The sequence below is a fragment of the Hylobates moloch genome, unplaced genomic scaffold (genome assembly GCF_009828535.3).
Source record: "Hylobates moloch isolate HMO894 unplaced genomic scaffold, HMol_V3 SCAFFOLD_10, whole genome shotgun sequence".
Taxonomy (NCBI): Eukaryota; Metazoa; Chordata; class Mammalia; order Primates; family Hylobatidae; genus Hylobates; species Hylobates moloch.
The window spans coordinates 104,831,407-104,850,342 of NW_026652285.1; the positions used below are offsets into that span (position 1 = coordinate 104,831,407).

An 18,936-nucleotide genomic window follows, 5' to 3' on the forward strand; every position below is an offset into this window, starting at 1 on the left:
GAAACAGGTACTACTAGTATCCCCACTTCCTGGTAAGGAAACTGAGGCACAGAGAGATTAGGTCATTTGTCCAGGGCCAAAACCCAGTAATGCAAGAGCTGGAATCTGAACTCAGCAAATCTGACTTCACAGAGTTAAACCATAGCAGTCTGCCACCATGCTACAGTTTTCAAAACAAGGGGCAAGTTCCTGGCATAAAATGTTTTTAATATACATAAATCTGTATGCCTGGATGTATACATGCAAAGTCTGAAGGATATAGGAAATGTATCAAGGTTAACCTGAATGTAGGCTTATGGGTAATTTTTGAGCTTTTCCCTATGTCCTGTAGTTTTACAATGGGCATGCATTATTTTTATAATTAGAAAATAACAGTATATTCACTCTAGGGGAAACAAAAGCAAATGGTAGAATTTTGTCCTATAGTGAAAGGCCAGAGTATTTTAATTTCTACTCATCAGAAACCTCTCTGCCTTTTGGCTTTGAGTTGGTTTGATTTGGCGAGGGTGTAGTACAATTAAAACATAGACAGATAGACAGACAGGGGTTCTTCAGACAGACTGAGGACTGGTCAAGTGCACTCCTCTAATCTGAACGAGGCTGCTTATAAGCACACGTTCCAGGGCCATGGCTAGGCTCTGAAGGTCTCTGCTGACGACGCAAGTCCCCCAGATGGGAAGAAAAGCCTGGGCTCTCAGTGAACACAGGAGACCGCAAGGACTTCATGTGGCCCGGGACTGACTAAGTCTCTACACTTGTGCCTGACTCTATGGATGACAAAAAGGCGGCAATGTCTGGGTAGGGTTTTGGTGGCTCTCAGGTCACAGTGAGGGTAACAGGCAACTCCAGGGGAATGTGACAAGCGGACCCTCTGTATGTTTGTATACAGAGGAGCTGAGGGAAAGAATAAGCTGGTGTGGGATGCCATGACAACTTCACCTTGGCGTGGGCTGACCCAGGGAGGATGCTACCCTACCTTTTACGGTCAGTGAGGAAAAGGAACTGTATCAAGACTCTTTCAACCTCTGGCTTCTGTTCTGGTAGAGAAGTATGCTGGCAGACCAGCTCTTTTAGGGATGCCTTCTTTGTGATTTCTTAGGATCCAATCAAGTCTAGCTTTTGTAAAACTACCAGAGCCCCAGAAGACACTCGGCTCCAGCTGAGTCCTGCTGTGGCAGTGGGAATCATGGGAATCACAGCAGCATTCCCAGGAGGGGTTCTGTGGACACAGAGGCTGGTGAAGAGTGGACTTCAGCTTCGTGCCAAAGATCAAGATCTAGTGAAGCTGAAAACTCTGAGCCCTGGGCCAAGGACACGCACAGTGGCAGGCAGTGCAGATCACAGGCAACTGAGAAAAACCACGGATGGTCCAGCGCACTTGCTGCCTGGAAGGCCATGCACACGATGGGAAAGAGGAGAGATCATATTTAGATATGGCCAATGTTTGAAAATGAAGGGCTTAACCAAAGCCCCAGAAATGGATGGGAACTTTGAGACTATTTAGCTCGGGTGACCAAAACTCTTAGGAAGTTCTGTCAGAACATAAGCAGGAACTTCAGATGGCAGGTGGCAGTGCTGGGGACGGGCAGAAGACCAGAATTTGATGACCTTGGTTGGAATTCCAGTTCTGCCACTCGCCTAGCTGATGACCTTGTAGAGTCACAGCAGCTTTCTCCAAGCTTCGTTTCCCGGTACATCAGAAAGGACCGATGCACAGGCACATGGCCAGTATGAAGGTAAAACGGCCTACAGTGCGTTAGAGGGCTCAACACATTTTAATTCTCTGTGAAAGCCTTATGAATTACTGTTAAGATGGAGAATACAGGGTGAACATGGCAGCAGTGAGTTGTGCTTGGAACTGCTATGATTACACACTGAAAATACTGACTGAGAGGGACCAGCTTGGGGCAGAATCCCAGCCCCACACCCCAGAGCGCAGTCCCCTGGGCCTGTCCTGTTTGACACTGTGGGTGAACTGGATGAAATCATGAGGCATATCTACCACGTCTGCAGGAACAGCTAATACACTGGCTGACAAAATAACAACAGTCTAGGAGACCAAAGGGATGGGCCTATGCTGGCAAGGTGAACTTGAACTATGACAGATGTCAGGTCTTGCCATTAGAAGGTAGGCTGGCATACATTTCACATATGCAAATGGGCAGGGATTTAGTTGGCAAGTTTCAACCTGAAACCAGAGGTCTAGGTTCGAATCCCAGCTCTGCCCAGTGGACAGTGGTGCCATCATGGGCAGTTTCCTCCTCTGTAAAACAGGGATAACATCATGATTGAAGTGAGGACCACAGTGGCCATCCATCATGGGGGCCAGTGTCTGGCTACTGCTGAGCATCCCATCAGTGGAGCCGCCATCCCTGCCATTATCACCCCCTGCACTAACAGACGTGATTGCCCCATACTTCTTGCTGGGCAGTTTCCATTGTACGTCTGGATAATTTCATGAACCAGACTTTGAAAAGAACCTGGGCAGATAGGATGGGTGGAGCCGAGCCATTCAGATGACAGGCTGCAACAGTGTAGACCAAGGAGCAGCTGGGCCTTGGTACAGCCTGAGACAGGCACACCAGAAACAAGCCCCTCTGAGCGGGGGTCCCGGCATAACCTCATACAGGCTGTAGAACTGATTCTGGAAGTTCGGCCAAGGTACTTATTTCTCTAAGTCCCAGGTTATTCACTTACAACGATTAATGAGCTAACATTCTAAAGTATTCATCACACAGCCTGTTAGGAAAGTACTCAGTAAATATTGACTAGTGTTATTATTAAGAGCACGATAAAGAGAAAAGGGGAGGAGACAGGAGTCATCCTCAGATATGTGGTACATTGTCATGTGAACTAAGGCCTGGTCTGATCAATAACATCACTTCTATGTTTGCAAATCATGTACACACAGCATTTGAATCTCACAGAGGCCAAACAGCGGAAATAAGACCAAAGGGTGGAAAATGAAAGTAGTGAATTCTGGCTCATTCTCAGAAGCTCTAATGGCAAGCCAGGTCCATGAATGGACAGCCCTGGGGGCTGCAAGACACTGGGACGCCAGGGGTGCTGAAGCAGAGGCCACACCAACCATGGGAGGTGCAATGGGACCCACGGGACCAGGTTGGGCCAGGCTGGGCAGACTCAGGGAAGACTCTATGTAGTTTCCATCTTTTATTTACAGATCAAAGAGAGGAAGTGAGACAGGGCAGAGGAACCGCTGTTTATCAAACACTCACTCTGAGATCAGCACTGAGCTAAGGCTGCACATTCCTTACCCTTCCCCACACCCTACACAACCACCCTTCAGCACCTCCATTTTACAGCTAAGCTGTTGCTGAGTGCTACGGTTGGGATCAAACTCAGGAATGTCGGCTTCAAAACCCACACTCCCAGCACTATACCATTCTGCTTCCAGACCTAGAGGAAACTGGGAAAAAAAGTCAGATCCACATCTTGCTTATGATCGTCTCTTCTCAAAGTTGTTCCAATGATTTCCCCAAAGAATAGAAAACATCTACGATCCACTCTTGGAAGTTTGGCCAAGGTACTCATCTCTCTTAAGTCCCAGCTTATTCACTTACAAAAGCTAATGTACTAAAGCATTCATCACACTGCCCATTACGAAGATACTCTGACAGTTTCAAACCAAATTCTTCCATACACACAACCAAAACATCTCCTACTTTAAGGCCATTTCTTTGGTTACACGAGTGGTTATCTCCTTGTGTTCATATACTTGCTATTTCACCCAATACAGATTCTAGAAACCAGCAGCTTCCAGACGGGGCAAGCGAGAAAGCTGACACGGCCCTTGGCTGAAAGTTTGGGCTTCAGGATCTCTCAGACTCAGAATCGCATGACCAGGCTCCAAGTTCTACGCTGGCCACTGAGGATCCTGCCTTGGTCACAGGGACTGGGTGAGGCCTCAGTGAGATAATGTGCATGGAGGACTCAGCTCGGCAGAGAACACACATAAGCCCTCAAAAGAGATGCTGCTGCCACCGCCACGAGCACTTAAAACTGATACGCACAAAGTATCACATGCCGTTGCTCTGGGATGCTGGTTCTCAACCATATCCCTTTTTGACTATTAAGTAGTTAACAAATTACTCTGCATTTTGGACCATAGCTATAACATTGGGACCAACATGGAGATATTTGAAAAAGACGTGAAGTCATTTCGTATAGGTTATAACAAGATGGAAAGGCTCTGACATCATGAAGAAGAGTGTGGAGGGGCCCGGGGTACACACCTTCCTATTGCAGAAAGCAGCTTAATGAAAGTAGAGTTAGATAAGAAGAGGAGAGAGGTAGTCGGCTGTAATACAGGAGAGGTTTGGGATGACTAAAACTACCCTGTGTGCAGAAGGGGAGACCTGGGGGACTGTCATGTTCTTTCTTGATCTCTCAAATGATATGAACTAGAAGAGCTCTGAGCAAGGGCGAGCTAATGAAGGGCTGGTACTCTCCTGTTGCACGCAGCCGCATCTGGCATCTAGCGGTTTGCGCTAGGCCAGCCACATCTTCTAATTCCAGTGCTTGGGCAGCTCCAGCAGTGAATGTGCCTGTCTCCAGCATCGTCCCGGGAGAGGCTGGCTGGGTTCCTGTTCTTTGTTGTCAGCCCTGACTGCATGACTGAAAGCATGCCCTGTGGTTCCCACTGTCTGCAGGTGACCCAGGTGTGGAGGAAGCTCAGGGTCACTGTGAAATCCTCTAATCGCCTCATTAGCAGGGTGGGGAGGAGGGTGCGTTTGTTCCATGAGGAAGCAGAAAGCTGGTAATTGCATGGTGTCACCTAGAAAAAAACCATGGTGGAAGCAAAAGGCCAAATGTAAAAAGCTGCGTGTGCACAGCTGTAATTAAACCAGAGCCCGAAAAGCAAGGCCCACAGCACCTGACCGTAGAAAGAAGGTAAAGCAGTGGAAACTGGTTTTGCACGGGGTGTGCTGAGAGGGCAAGGGCAGACCCCCCACTGGAGCGTGTGCCCACACTGTGCAACCCATTTGGAGTTGCCTGTGAACACGACGTGCGTGAACTCTGTAACTAACAGATGGATTCATTTGATAAACGGTCCCTGAGTGACTACAGGCCAGTGTTCTCCACTCAGAAGAAATGCAATCGCCTTCCACAGTAGTGCTCTGATCCCTTGCTCCAGGCTGGACGAGAGTTTATTCTTAAGACAAATGCCCTAAAGACATGATCCAGCATGGACCCCAGAGGTGCCAGCCTGCCTCCCTTGACAGAGGCCATGAGAGCACGTTCTTGGCTATCATCTGTGCAGCTGGCCCAGGTTCTACATAAAAAACTACTGATTAATCCTAACTCATCTTTAAACTACGATATATTCAGCAGCACCTCACTGCCCTGCCATGTGAAGGAGAACATTTCATCATCTGCTCTGAGGACCACATTCTTTCATGTTCCCAGGGACTGTCCTTGGGTCAAGTTCACGGTCACTTCTATCTCACTCTTCATAATTTTAGATTTTACTGAACCACAGTCTCCTGGGTTGGAGCCTAGGCAGAGCATTTTCATATGATTCCCCAACCAATTTCCCGAGCACATTCTGTTTCCCCATATACTGCCACATCTGTCCTCGTGGCTACTTCTGGTGGTCCTGTTTTGCTCTGGTCTTCCAGCAAGGCCTAGCGACCCCTCTCTGCTGGATGCCTGCTCTGGCCTTGTCTAGGTGGGGCGGAGGCCCCAGTCCTGAGCCCGCTCATCTCTGTGTTCTGTGGGCTGATCCCAGGCCTCCTTCACCAGGGAACAGAACCAGCGGCTGCGCCACGAGGGGCATCGGCATGGGGAATGCTGTCCTTCCTGAGGACGCCTTTATGTGGAGGAAGGAGATCCCAACCCCAGGCCCGTTCTCTTAGGACAGAATGACTGACAAGCGGCCCACAGAGTTCTGAAAGACGACTTTCCCACCAGGCAGGGTTTGCTGTTTTCCAAATTCACTACACAATAAAGAGGGATTTACCTCCTTTTCATGTCAGAACAATTCCTGCTTCCTTTCTTTTCCTTTGTGCCCTTCCTCTCAGAATTATAGGACATTTTGGTTTCTATTCATCTATTACAAAAAATTTACCGAGCACCTACTGTGTGCCAGGTTCTGTGATAGGTGCTGGGCATTCGGGTTGGGCACCTCAAATCTGAAAACTGACATGCTCCAAAATCCAAAGCTTTCTTAGCAACGGCATGATGCATGACGCGTGGCACTAAAAGGAAACGCTCACTGCAGCGTTCAGGGTTTGGGTGCTCAAAAAACCTGTACAACGCAAACACTACAAAATCTGAAAACACCGAAACCTGACACACTTGTGGTCCCCAAGCAATCTGGATGAGAAATACCCAACCTGCACGATGAGCGAAAACCAGGCAGGGTCTGTTCTCTAAGCTATACTTTCGAGGAGGGGCAGACGCTGACCATACATACAAATACCACCACATGCAGACGCAAAGCTGCCACCACAACAGACCAGGGCCAGGGCAGAGACGTGAGGGTGTCTGCCTGGCTGGGGAGGGCACAGCAGGGAGGGGAGAGGTCCAAGCCCAGGACATGTTCAGGCAAAGGCCCTGAGGAAAGGACAAGAAACAGGGGTGTGGGATGAGGCTGAACAGTCAACAAAGGCTGGGGCCTTTGTGAGGAGGGGTGTTTGTTGTGGCTTGCTCTAATCACAGCCTAACGGGATGCCACTGAAAGGAGCTAAGCCAGGGCAAGATGGGGTGAGGGCTGTGGAGGTGCTGGCTGACTGTGGCACCGTGGCCACAGGAAGACTCGGTGGGAGACTGTTTCAGAGGTTCGGATGGAGTGCCGGGGCTAAGGGCTGCTATTCATAAAGACAGTGTTTGGGAAGCAGAGGGAAGAGACAGGTTTAAGGAGGCCGGAGGGATCAACAGTGTTGGACGCGGCTGAGATGGAGTAGATGAGCACTGACTCAGGTGCAGTGGATTTACACGGAGAAATCCTCATGTCTCCAAGTGTGGTTTCGTCCAGCCTCTCATCTCATGTTTGGCCAATCTGTCTTTTTACAGAATGCTAACTGGCTCAACGAAATCGAGAAAGTTTTCACAGTGGGCAAGATTCCAGGTTTGCCTTCAGCTAATTAAGTGATATTAGGGAGGTTGTAAATGCCACATAAAAATTGGCAGGCAAGCTGCTCTAATGATGAGAATATTGCTTTACAGGGAGATGCAGCTGCAGCTTCTTAATGCTCGTCTTTGAGGGACTCGGTTCCATGTTTTCAAGGTTGTTCCTGATAAGAAAAGTTCAAGGGTGCTAAAAGGTTGCAGTTCACTTTTCGTACTCTCGGTTCTGCGGGTACTTGCGACAATGATGGAGGCTGGGGGAAGAAGCAACACGACAATATGGTCGTTGTGATGATCACCAGGTGCTCCCGCTTATTCCCGTGCTGGACACCATGATGTTTCCACTTATCCTCCGGCTTAACCCCCACAATAAAACGGCAACTTGAGTACCTCCCTTTGAGGCCAGAGAACCCAGGCACAGAGACGCTGAGTGACTTGTCCAGAGGCACACAGACTGTAAGTGGCCCGGCCACGATTCAATCCTGGTGTCTGTGTGATTCAATCCCAGATGTAATCACTGTGATTCTCCCAGAGTCGGCATGTAAGAAACCAGAGAGGGGCAAGGGAGAGGGCTAACGGGGGTACAGACTCAAGCTAGAGCTCTATTCCGCACAGTTAGCTCTTCCCAGGTATTAAACAATTGCTGAATGAGCAAGGGTGAGAATCAGAGAACAACACAGCACAGGCCTTCAACGATGAAAACTGCCCCAGAGCATTGCAAAATTTCCAATTGGAAACATTTGTGATAATTCAGACAGGAAAAATCTGTGAACCTGTCCTATCTATGAAGAAGGGGTGACTGGTGTGTATGATTTCCACGAGGATGTTTATTTTAGAAAGTAAATGACTTCTAGAACTTCGGAAGTGTGGGAGGTTAAGGAAATCCTCTGCAAGGCCTGGCACACAAGCCACAGGGTGCGCTGGTTCTGGTCCCACTTCCCCTCTTCCTACTGATCAGCGCCTGCTGAGCACTGACTTAGCATGCCCAGATCTACTAGGTACTAAGGGGTAAGAGAACCCCAGCTTAGACTCTATACCTTATTTGATAAAATTAGGAGCTACCAGCTAACATTTGGGCTAGGCTGACTTGAGAAAATTTATACAAATAAAACTTTTCTTTCCAACAATTCAGATTGCTGTTTAGTAATTTTAAAGAGGAAGCTAGGAGCAACAGGGGGACAAAATTATTGCATTACTGATAATGAAGATGTCCCAGATGTTTCTAAGCTCTAAGAACAACATTAGAAAGGCAGGTGGCAGAAGTCAGGGGTAAAACCAGTCTTAGGTACCATAAACTGAATCATCTGGCAAAAACTACTATGTGAGCACAGCATATAATTCACATAAAATAGGATGGTTTACAAACAGCAGACTTACTCTTTCATACTGTCACAGTATCACCAAGATCTTTAAACATTTTTAAATTTTATTTTTTTTAGAGATGGTGTCTCACTCTGTCACCCATGCTGGAGAACAGTGGTACAGTGATCAGTTTGCTGCAACCTTGACCTCGTGGGCTTGGCCTCCCAAAGCACTGGGATTATAGGTGTGAGCCACTGTGCCCAGCCTAACACTAAGAACTTAAGGCGCATCGTTTCTATCTTATTGAGCCATTTTCCAGAGTGGCAACGAAATGAGAGAGAAGCGTGGCCCTATTGAGTGGGCCTGCTCACTGTCCTGACGCGTTCTACTCGTGGGACGACCTAGACAGACAGACACCTGGCAAACGACACAATTCTGCCTCTCCCAGCAGACAGTGCTGGGTCGCAGCATCTCCTGGAAAGATGGGGACTTTGGAAAGATATGTTACCTTTGCTTCTCAGAAACTGCTGAATCTGCTATAGCTTCAAAATAACTGCATTTCACGGAAGGGAAAATGCTGTTTTCGTGACGGATGTTGCTAAGGGGCCATTCAATATTTTACCGATAGCACCAACTATCTGTGTACATGTCTATGTCGGTGTTTGGGGTGGGGGCTGTTTTGACAGGTTTGCGTGTAGGTGTCAGAAGAGTTTTTGTGACTGTGACTGTATTTCTATGTGTAGGGGAAGATATTTACTGTTCCCTTTCAGAACTGAGCACTGGAAAAGTCGACAGAAACCTAGTTATTAAGATCTCATTTGGGGCCATGAACTATTTTCCTTTTCTGAAAAGTGGTTGAGTGAAGGACTAAAGGCAATATAAGAGACGAAGTGTCCCTCTCCCATCGCATGGGCCAGCCGAACAGCCTCCTCACTAACCTGCTCCCGGTCCCCATTCTAATACCCGCCTGAGCTCCCGCTTGGCATATGACAGGTGAGACAGGCTTCTGTTAGTCTGATGGATTTGGTTTGCAGATATCACAGGTTTGCACATAATATATAATTATTCTAGGCAGTAAACACCGTAAAATGGAATGCAGAATAGTTTAGAGAATTTAGTGCCATTATTTTATTCACCCATACAAAACATAAGGAACCCATTCTCTTTCTTGACAGATGGATTTCAGAGGAGACGTTTCAGCTCAGAACAGTAATTGTGGCCACAGCATAACTCAAGCACTTTGTGGGGTTTAATGGACTTTTCTTTCCAGTCCTCAAAAAGCAGCAACTGGCATTTGCTCAAACCCTGACTGAGGTGTGGAAAATCTGTCAAGTTTTCTCTGCCGCTTACCCTGACCACAATTATACGGTCCATGTGCAGATTAGCTGCAAAGTCATTCCTCCTCCAGGAGTGACAAGATTTCCCCAAATAAAAAAAGGTACCCACTGTATCCTCGAGTGCCCGTCTGCCCTCGAAAGGCAGGGGTGGGGGGGGGGGGGAGGATCTAAGGAGTGTGAAGAGAAATGCCTTCAAAAGAAGGGCATAACAACGGAAAAAGTAGCTGGAACAGAGTGGGGACATGGCAAGAACAGAGAGCGGCATTGTCACGGGCGGAGTAATCCTGTGACACACTGCTGTCACTCACCGCCCAGCTCCCTGCCGCGCCAGCCAGACATCAAAGGCTGCCCCATACCATCTTACATGCTCTTTATCAGCTAATCAGCCCATTCTTCCCTAAATAAAGCCCTGTTAAATCCCCTGCTCACAGGGGTATCGTGGTCTTGGTGCCCATCTGCTAGCGAGGGTCAGCTGGGGCAGGAGGCGGCGGGCTGCTCTCTCCCCAGCGGCTTCTCAAGGTAAGGACAATGCTGCCTCCAATTCCCCGGCCCACAGGCTTCCCTCTCTGCTTTCCAGGATCTGGGCCGGTCTGAGGAGCTGCTATCTGGATTAACACTTGCTAATGAAATCTCCAGTCATAAAGGCAGATCATCTGCTAACTATGAAATCTTGGGATCGCATTTATTTTCAGGAAGAGGAATAAACAAAGATGTGTGTGTGTTTTTTTTTTTTCCTCGAGACAGCGTCTCACTCTGTTGCCCAGGCTGGAGTGCAGTGGCACGATCTCAGCTCACTGCAACCTCCGCCACCCAGGTTCAAGCGATTCTCCTGCCTCAGCCTCCCAAGTAGCTGGAATTACAGGCGCCTGTCACCACGCCTGGCTGATTTTTGTAGTTTTGGTAGAGATGGGATTTCACCATCTTGGCCAGGCTGGTCTTGAACTCCTGACCTCGTGATCCACCTGCCTCGGCCTCCCAAAGTGCTGGGATTACAAGAGTGAGTCACCGTGCCCGGCCAGACGTGTGTTTCTTAACAGTAATCATTTGGCAGATCTCTTCCTCTGCTCTCAAAGTGTCACCATTGCTGAGACGGTGACAAAATGATCAGGCTTCTGATGATGAGGCTACTCTCAGTCATTAGCTGGGAGGCCTCATGGTTTCATCCCACACTCAAATCAAAGTTAACATACATGAGTACTGGGGACAGCAGATCCTAAGACAGGAACCCAGTTCCCGGGCCCTGCAGCCTAGAATCCTGGCACGGCCAAGAGCGCCTGGAAGTAGAGCTGAGGCATCTTGGCCCTCTGGGAGGACAGCCTGGCTCTAGCAGAGGATGAGCAGAAACATCTTTGGGCTGCAGCCCTGCTCTGTACCCCTGAACCTCAAAATGGCCTAGAAGGAACCAGAAAAGGACACGTCCACACTCATCTAGGCACTGCAGTACAGCAGCACATGGCAACAGTTTCTGTTTGCTTCTCCTCAAATAATTACTGGAGCATTGTCCTATGTGAGAGTTACTAGTATCAGAAAAGAATCAAGCATCTTAAAAATGCCAAAACTGGGAACAGAATTAGGCAACACTCTATCCATTCCAGTGAGACTTGGAAGTGCCAAGTCCCCCAGAGAGGTCAAGTTGGATGTCCCCGAATCTGCTTTTTGGCTTGTAAGGACCTTCATCTGTAGGGCCCTGTATGGTTCAAAAGGCGTATTCACAAGTCACCTAATCTTTTTTTTTTTCTGTAGAGACAGGGTCTCGCTATGTTGCCCAGGCTAGTCTCTAACTCCTGGCCTCAAGCAATCTGCCTGCCTGGGCCTCCCAAAGGGCTGGGATTACAGGAATCACCTGATTTTGATTCTCAAGACAATCTTGTGAAGTAACCAAAAATATGGATTTTCTTCTCCCTAGTGTAGCTGAGATCGAGGCTCTGAGACGTTAAGAAAAGGTATGGCCCCAAACTCACATCAGAACGGAGCTGACTTCAATCCAACTTCAATGCAAGACCAATGGTCACTTCCCTCCACTGGGTGGTCCCTCTGTCTTTGCCGTGACAGGCTAGAGAAACGGGGCCCTGACAAAAGTGATGCAATAATCGACACTTCCCAGTGAACGGAGAAGCCAGACATCATGTGGGAACAGGAAGCACAGAGTGGTCCTTCCTGGTGAACGGGCAAGCTGGACACTGTGCGGGAACAGGCAGCGCAGAGTGGTTCTGCCTGCAGATTCCCAGAGTCAGTGGGGGAGCCTGCGGCGTTTGTAAATTAACATGGAAAAGGGAGGATAAACAATGCAAACTAACCGTCCAGAATGTTCTGGGATTGAACCTGGAAATCAGGGCAAGTGAGAAAAAAGTCTCTGTGCCCCAAACATTTGTTCGACGGACTGTTCCCACATAAACAATGAGACCATCCGCCCCAAAGTTCTGACATGAGTAGCTCACAGGGCCGCAAGCGCTCTGGCTCCTGTGAGGGGCTGAGGCTGGCACTAAAAACATGTCTTTGAGGAGAGGAAGAAGGCCTTTTACAAATGTAGCTTGCTGAGGGAAATCATCTCAGCACTGTGAAGACAGACTCAGAGCCCAGCCTCGAACATGGCAATACCCCTCCCTCTCCTTCCTCTCCCCAGGACCTCTGGACAAGTCCTGAACAAGCTCTTTTTGGGAGGAAAGGGGAAGGGCTCACCGCTCTTGCCTTGATGAGTGCTCACCACTGGAGGTGCAACTCAGCAGCAAGGAGCCCGGCGCTGACCCCAAAGCCAGTGTTAGAGTTCTGGGCTTTGGCAGCTCCTGGAATCTGAGGCTGGGGCACTCAGCCCTTCCATCTCACTGGAACAAGGTATGCTTCCAGGGCTCGTCACACAGAACACACCAGAATGTGTCATACACATCTCGCATGCTCTCCAGGGCGGACCGCAGCACAACCGAAGCTCTGACTACAGCGAGTCCTATGAACCCCACCACATTTGGGCCCAAAAGGAGGCACCCCTGAAGATGAGGTGGCTTTCTTCTCATTCCAAGTGCTTGTTTATTGGGAGAAGGGCAGGTATGAGTGAGAAGAGAGTTGTGGGGAGCATGGCAGCTAGCACATCACCTCACTGGTGCTCATGTGAACGGAGCTCTCTAGCCCTGTCACGGGACGAATTCAGCTCGTCTTACCTTTTCAGGTGTGCTTTCCTCTTCCTTCTAGTCAAGGCACTAAGATTTCTGGGGGCATCTCTTAGTCCGAAGCTCTTTGCCACATGCCCAAGGTGGAGGGATCGGACGTGGAAGATGTGCTTCAGCTCCCTAGGGTAGGTGGCGTAGGCTTGGATGAAGGACTGGAGAGCTGAAAGAAAAGGGAGCGGGGAGGGAAGCTGTCAGGACTGGGGTCTCGAAGCTCCAAAGTGCCCGGCCCAATGGTTATCTTCTGTACTTTATCTTGCCAGGCAAAGAAACATGAGCAGGACAATTACAACATATACAAACAACTAAAATCTAGACTCCTGTGTATTTCTTCAATTCCTAAACAACAAAAAGAAAAAAAAATACAGGGGGCCACAATTATTACTTGAATATGCCCGATAAAATATCAGATTTGACCACAGAGCTCCTAACAATCCCACAGGGTGGGGCCCAGCACAGCACCTGGTCACGGCAGGCACTTGGTAGATGTCTGTTGTGTAAACGAGTGAAAAGAGAGAATGGGTGAAGAAACTAAGAAATGATCAACACAGGACATTGCTTTCTTATGAAAATGAGAAAATCATTAGACATCTACATGAACACATTTTTCCTAACTAAATTTTACTTACTTTTGAATAGTTAATGCGTGCTAGTCTGTTACAAAATTCACAAAGTTCAAAAGGCTTTGTTATGACTGTCATGTTTACTATGAATGAATGACATTACCACCAATGCCCCGTTTACCACAAGCCCCACCTCCAGCTCCCTTATCCATAGGCAATCCCTGATACCTGTTTTTTGTGTACTCACGGGACTTTTCAAATTTAAAATTTTTTAAAGAGACGGGGTCTCACTATGTTGTCCAGACTGGAGTGCAGTGACATGATCATAACTCACTGTAGCCTCAAGCTCCTGCGTTCAAGTAATCCTCGTGCCTCAGACTACAGGCTAATTTTTAAACTTTTATTTTTGGAGAGACAGGGTTTCACTATGTTGCCTAGGCTGGTCTTGAACTCCTGACCTCAAGTGGTCCTCCCGCCTCAGCCTCTCAAAATGCTTGGGATTACAAGCGTGAGCCACCTCACCCCGCATTCCTCATGGGATTTTAAAACCAAGTTCATTCTAAAAGTATCCAGGATTAACCAACATAGCGCTTCTTACTCAAAGAATGTGTAAAAAAGGGAATGAAACAAATTTTTAAAGGAGAAAGAAACTTACTAAGTCTCTAAAATAGTCCCTTGAGGACTGACAACAATTTAGGGACGTTCATCAAACATTCCATCAGGAAAGTTTCAGTACTGTTTTAAAATGAAGAAAAGCAGCCGGGTGTGGTGGCTTAAGCCTGTAATCCTAGCACTTTGGGAGGCTGAGTCACGTAGATCACCCGAGGTCAGGAGTTTGAGACCAGACTGGCCAATATGGTGAAATCCTGTCTCTACTAAAAATGCAAACATTAGCCAGACATGGTGGTAGGTGCCTGTAATCCCAGCTACTTGGGAGGCTGAGGCAGGAGAATCACTTGAACCTGGGAGGCGGAGGTTGGAGTTAACAGAGATCATGCCACCGCACTCCAGCCTGGGCGACAAGAGCAAAACGCCGTTTCAAAGAAAATTAAATTAAATTCAGAAAAGGGGGTCCTTGTTGTAGGTCCCTCCTCCCCAAGAAAAGGGCCAGACTCATTCCCAGGAGGGTGGAGCTTTGGTCTACTTAACTAGGCATTCCCTTGAGGAAAGATTCTCGTAGATTGAGTTCCCCCTTGAATATCTGGAAGTAAAAATGAAAACCGAGTGTCCACCCACTTCTCATTCCAACAAGGAAGGAGGGGGACGTCCTGCAAAGCACTCCCCGCCATCCCTGTCACTGCTCTCTTCACCTCCAATCCTGCTCTTCCAGCAGCTGAGCCAGAGCCCAGCCAACGGTGTCTGATGGAGGCAAGCACTGAACGCCAGCCTTCGCTTCCTCACTCTCCTTGTTGAGCCACTGGACTGGCAAGTTTGCCCACAGCTTAAACATAATATCCCAGCAGCACCTGGAGATTGGCGTTTATGAACAGTAATAAAAAGTGTCATTTTAGCAGATCAGCTCCTGGAAGGATCCTGGGGAATCCATCAAAGCTCTATTTACTGAGTAAAGTGAACTCCTTTTCCCAATCGATGAGCAATAATAACCAAGGCAACTCCTCTGCACCCCACTCTTAAATCTGTGCTTACTTCCCTTTTTAATAACTAGGGACTTTTTCAAGGAAAATCTTTAACGCTTCAAATGGTCTGTACTGTTTGGAGGGCACTGATACCACCAGACACAGCGCCCCACAGCCAAGCCCTCAGAGGGAAAGGCTCTACTGCTACATGACCCAGGAGATTCAAGTCGATCTCCTCAACCTCTCTTTCTTTCCCCAACTCCCAACACTCACTCTGGTCTCAAAAAAGACAAGACTGAAACCAAGTCAAGCCGAAACCAAACCAAGAGCCTGCACTTTCAAAACCTCAGTTACCCAAATCCCGCTCTAGGTCTCTTCATTTCCTTCCTCTCTTCAGTGTAAGCAGATGAGCCCCTGGGCTTCCACCCTGGTCACCTCTCTTCCTCTCCTCCTCTCCACCAATCCTATGAGCTGAGCACCGAGAGCATCTGTCCCAGGAGACGTAGGTGCCCAGCTAACAGCTTTACAGGGATAATGAGTTTGCCAAGATGTGGCAAGAAGTGTTTTCTCCCCAGACAACTGGCCAGGCAGCATTTCACACTGCATATTTTTACTAAACCTCCTTGTCCTCAAGGCTCCTGTCTCACCAGGGACAGCGACAGTTGGTTGTCCTCACATACTTGCATGGACTCCCATGTCTGGATAATTTAGAGAAGCAGGAATTTCAGATGCTGCAGCAGCTGTCTGCAGGACCTTTCAAGGAGCAGGAAGTGGCTCATGTTGGCAGTGTCTAGAATGTGCAGAAGGAACAGGGGCTGTGGGACCCACACAATCGGAAAGTGGAGAAGTAATGAAAGCAGACATTTATTTGGGGTGACGGATGAAGCTACAGGCCACCAGAGTTCAGCACTCTGCAGTCACTGATTCCTATTTCTTGCCAACTACTTAAGGTGCCTGAATTAGGGCAAATCTATTTTCAAGTATCTCACGTGGACACATCGTCTTTTTTCATTCCTGGACATTTGGATCAGAAACTAGTGGTATCTTATGATGACTTGTAAGATGAAGGAGACAGAAATAAACAAACCTCCAGCCTGGAAGGTGAAGATCATCTCTGCTCCTCCCAACCCCACCTCCACTCCCACAAGAGCACCCTTCAGTACAGAATAAAGGCACATGCATCTTCAAGACCACCCAACACCTACAGCGACAACTATGGCAAGGATGGCGGAAAAGGAGGTTCCCTGCTGTTCTCTTCAAGACAAAGCATTTGGTAAAGTGCCCAGCCTAGCTCTGACCCCACTGAGGGGAGAAGAATGACTTGTCATCACTGGTGTGGGTTTTCTAGACTTTGAGAAGCATCCCTTCCAAACAGGCATAAATCCTACATGGAGTTCCTGGTCTGAAGATGGAGAGGATTAAGCCACAGGAGCAATGGTCATTTGCAGGCAGAGGACTCTAGCTTCCAAGATTTTTGTTTAGGAGTCTGGAATTCAAACTTATGTTACCACTCGTTTTACAACTTGAATCCCTAGCTAAATGATGCAAGAAAACAGAGGAAAAAAGGGGTAACTGCTTCTGGAAACTGACAATTAAATGCTGGTTATTAACAATGACTGGGTCCAAAAATGCAAAAGGAAAACAAATACATACTTGGCCCAGTTTCTAACTAGTTTTCTGCCATCAAGGCAAAAGCCAGCTGCTTTGTTAATTATTCATGAGGTGGGTTCTGAAATGGCATAAAAGGGAAGCAAGTCAATAGTGGAGAATTTGCATATGCAGATTGAAATGCAAAAGAGCGTCTCCACCTATGGGGTGCAGTGGCTGTTCCTATGCTGTAAATTCAATACGTTTAGGGTGGCAAATACGTATATACTCTCTCAAGCCTCCAAAACTTAGTCCTAAGAAACAGGAGAGAAGGAATGGTGGCAAGACTTAACGTCTGAAATGGGGTGACGGAGCTCTGTAAGAGGCGGTGCTGTCCCAGCCCATTATCAATCTGGTGTGGAAATCGATTAGCCAATAAGAGACATGAAACGTTTATTTCCTTCATGGTACATAAACATTGGGAAGTGACCCTGTTCCAATATTCCTTAAACAAAAGACAAGTGACTCTGCTTGTTTCATGGTATTAACAAGTTCAATGGTAATAACGGTGAGAGAAAACCCAAAACCACATCCTTTAAGAATTACTGTAACTTCTACTCAGATGACCGAGACACCTTGAAAGAGCTGTAGTCTTGCCAAAATATCTGAGGCATCACTGACACCAAAATCGAAGGTGACAGTGTGGGTTTATTTCTTTCCACTGCAACTTTGATACCAGCCCTGGAATTCAGCAGCACAACACCTTGTTACGTACTGCACAGCCAGCTGAATTTGCCTAACTTTCATCAAAGGTCCAAACTCTGTAAAGTTACACTGTGACAAAGACCCTATTCCTCTTGAGAGACATAGAGCAATACTCCTCTAGAGGTAGCAAGGTAGGAAAACCCTTGGGAATTGTTGAATTCCCTTTAGGGAAATGCCAAGACAGGATATTATTAGAGAAAAGTCTAGAAGGATATACAGTATATATACAGTGGCAATTACTGGGACTTCATCTTTTACCTTGTGTGGCTCTGATTTTTAACGACAACCAATAATTGCAATTATAATGTGCTAAAGGTATATAACAGGTCCTTGAAAATATTTGCTGACTAACCCATTTTTTCATCTATATTTCCTGGTGACCACAATTGCTCCTCAGCCAGGCTCCCAGCTTTCACAGTTGCCCCTGCTAGAGTCTATTCTCACACAGCAGCCAGGTGATCTCTTTCAAACCTAAGTCAGATCCCACCACACTTCTGCTCCCCCTTCATTCCGACCAAGACCCAAAGTCCTACGTGATTCTGCCTTGGCCAGCACCCCCTTTCCGTCCACACTGCCTTCCTCGAGCTCTTCTGCACCGGCTCCCACTGCCCAGAATGCCCTTCCTTTAGAGAGCCACGGGGCTCATCCCACTTCAGGTTTTTGCTCAAGTATCACCTACGCAATGAAGCTCACTCTGACCCCATTAAAAATGCACTCTGCTATGTCACCCCTTCACCTCCCCCATCTCCTTCTACTTATTCCATAGCTCTTGTCACCTTTAAACAGACTAATCTATTATGTTTATTATGCGCACTGTCTGCTGCCCCTGCACCCCACTAACATGCTGGCTCCACAAAGCAAGGATTTTTGTTTTGATCTCTCAGCATTCCAAGCACTCAGAATAGTGCCCGATTTGATAAATATTTGTCAAATGAATGGTTTTTAAAGCATTTCTATTTATAAAAAGAAAGGATGCTACAGTATTCCGATATTGGTAAGCCAGCCTGGCACTCTTCTCAAAATAGCAGGCAACTAACAAAAAAACCCTGTGCATCCTCCAGCATGGAGTAAGTCTCATTAGACATGGTCAGTCTCTGGCTAAGACATCCCACGATAAAAAGTACTAGTGATTACAAACCCCCTTCAGCCATGCACTGCTTATTACTCATTGTGAACTGTGAAGTCCACATCTAATGTATGGTGATCCCAGGAGCCAACTTATCCTACAAAGGGTCTGAATACTAAATCAATACCTAACTCTTTTATAAATTTCCTAGGAATTGGGTTCGTGGTCTATGGCTTGTCCTCAGTACTGTTCTTTCTCATTTTTCTTTGTGCCTTCAAATAGGAATTGCTTAGGTCTGATATTTCCAGCTCTGGCCTTCATCTCTAATTTCCATCTCTACAACTATTTCTACTAACGTGTCACATGTCTTCTATCTGGTTTTCAAAGAATGAGGAAAATGGATCCTTAAGATCCAAGTTGTTGGGTCAAAACTCTAGTCCTGATATAAGCTAAGATAAAGCCTCATTTGTGCAAAACATGGGGAAGGATGAA

General features: G+C 47.4%; 1 protein-coding gene across 6 annotated transcripts in view; it reads right to left on the reverse strand.

The window, feature by feature from the left end:
* The window catches only part of DDX31 (DEAD-box helicase 31), a 96,831-nt gene that overhangs the window by 25,764 nt on the left and 52,131 nt on the right, over positions 1 to 18,936 (reverse strand). For 4 of the 6 annotated variants that reach the window (XR_004249993.2, XM_058444915.1, XM_032165487.2 and 1 more), the window contains one exon: positions 12,881 to 13,049. Coding sequence is in view for 4 of the 6 variants with exons in the window: in XM_058444915.1 (XP_058300898.1) it covers positions 12,881 to 13,049 (169 nt within the window). In the remaining 2 variants the exon portion in view is untranslated. Of the gene's footprint in view, positions 1 to 12,880; positions 13,050 to 18,936 lie in introns of those variants that run through there. The other 2 variants (XM_058444916.1, XM_032165488.2) reach the window with 2 other exon arrangements.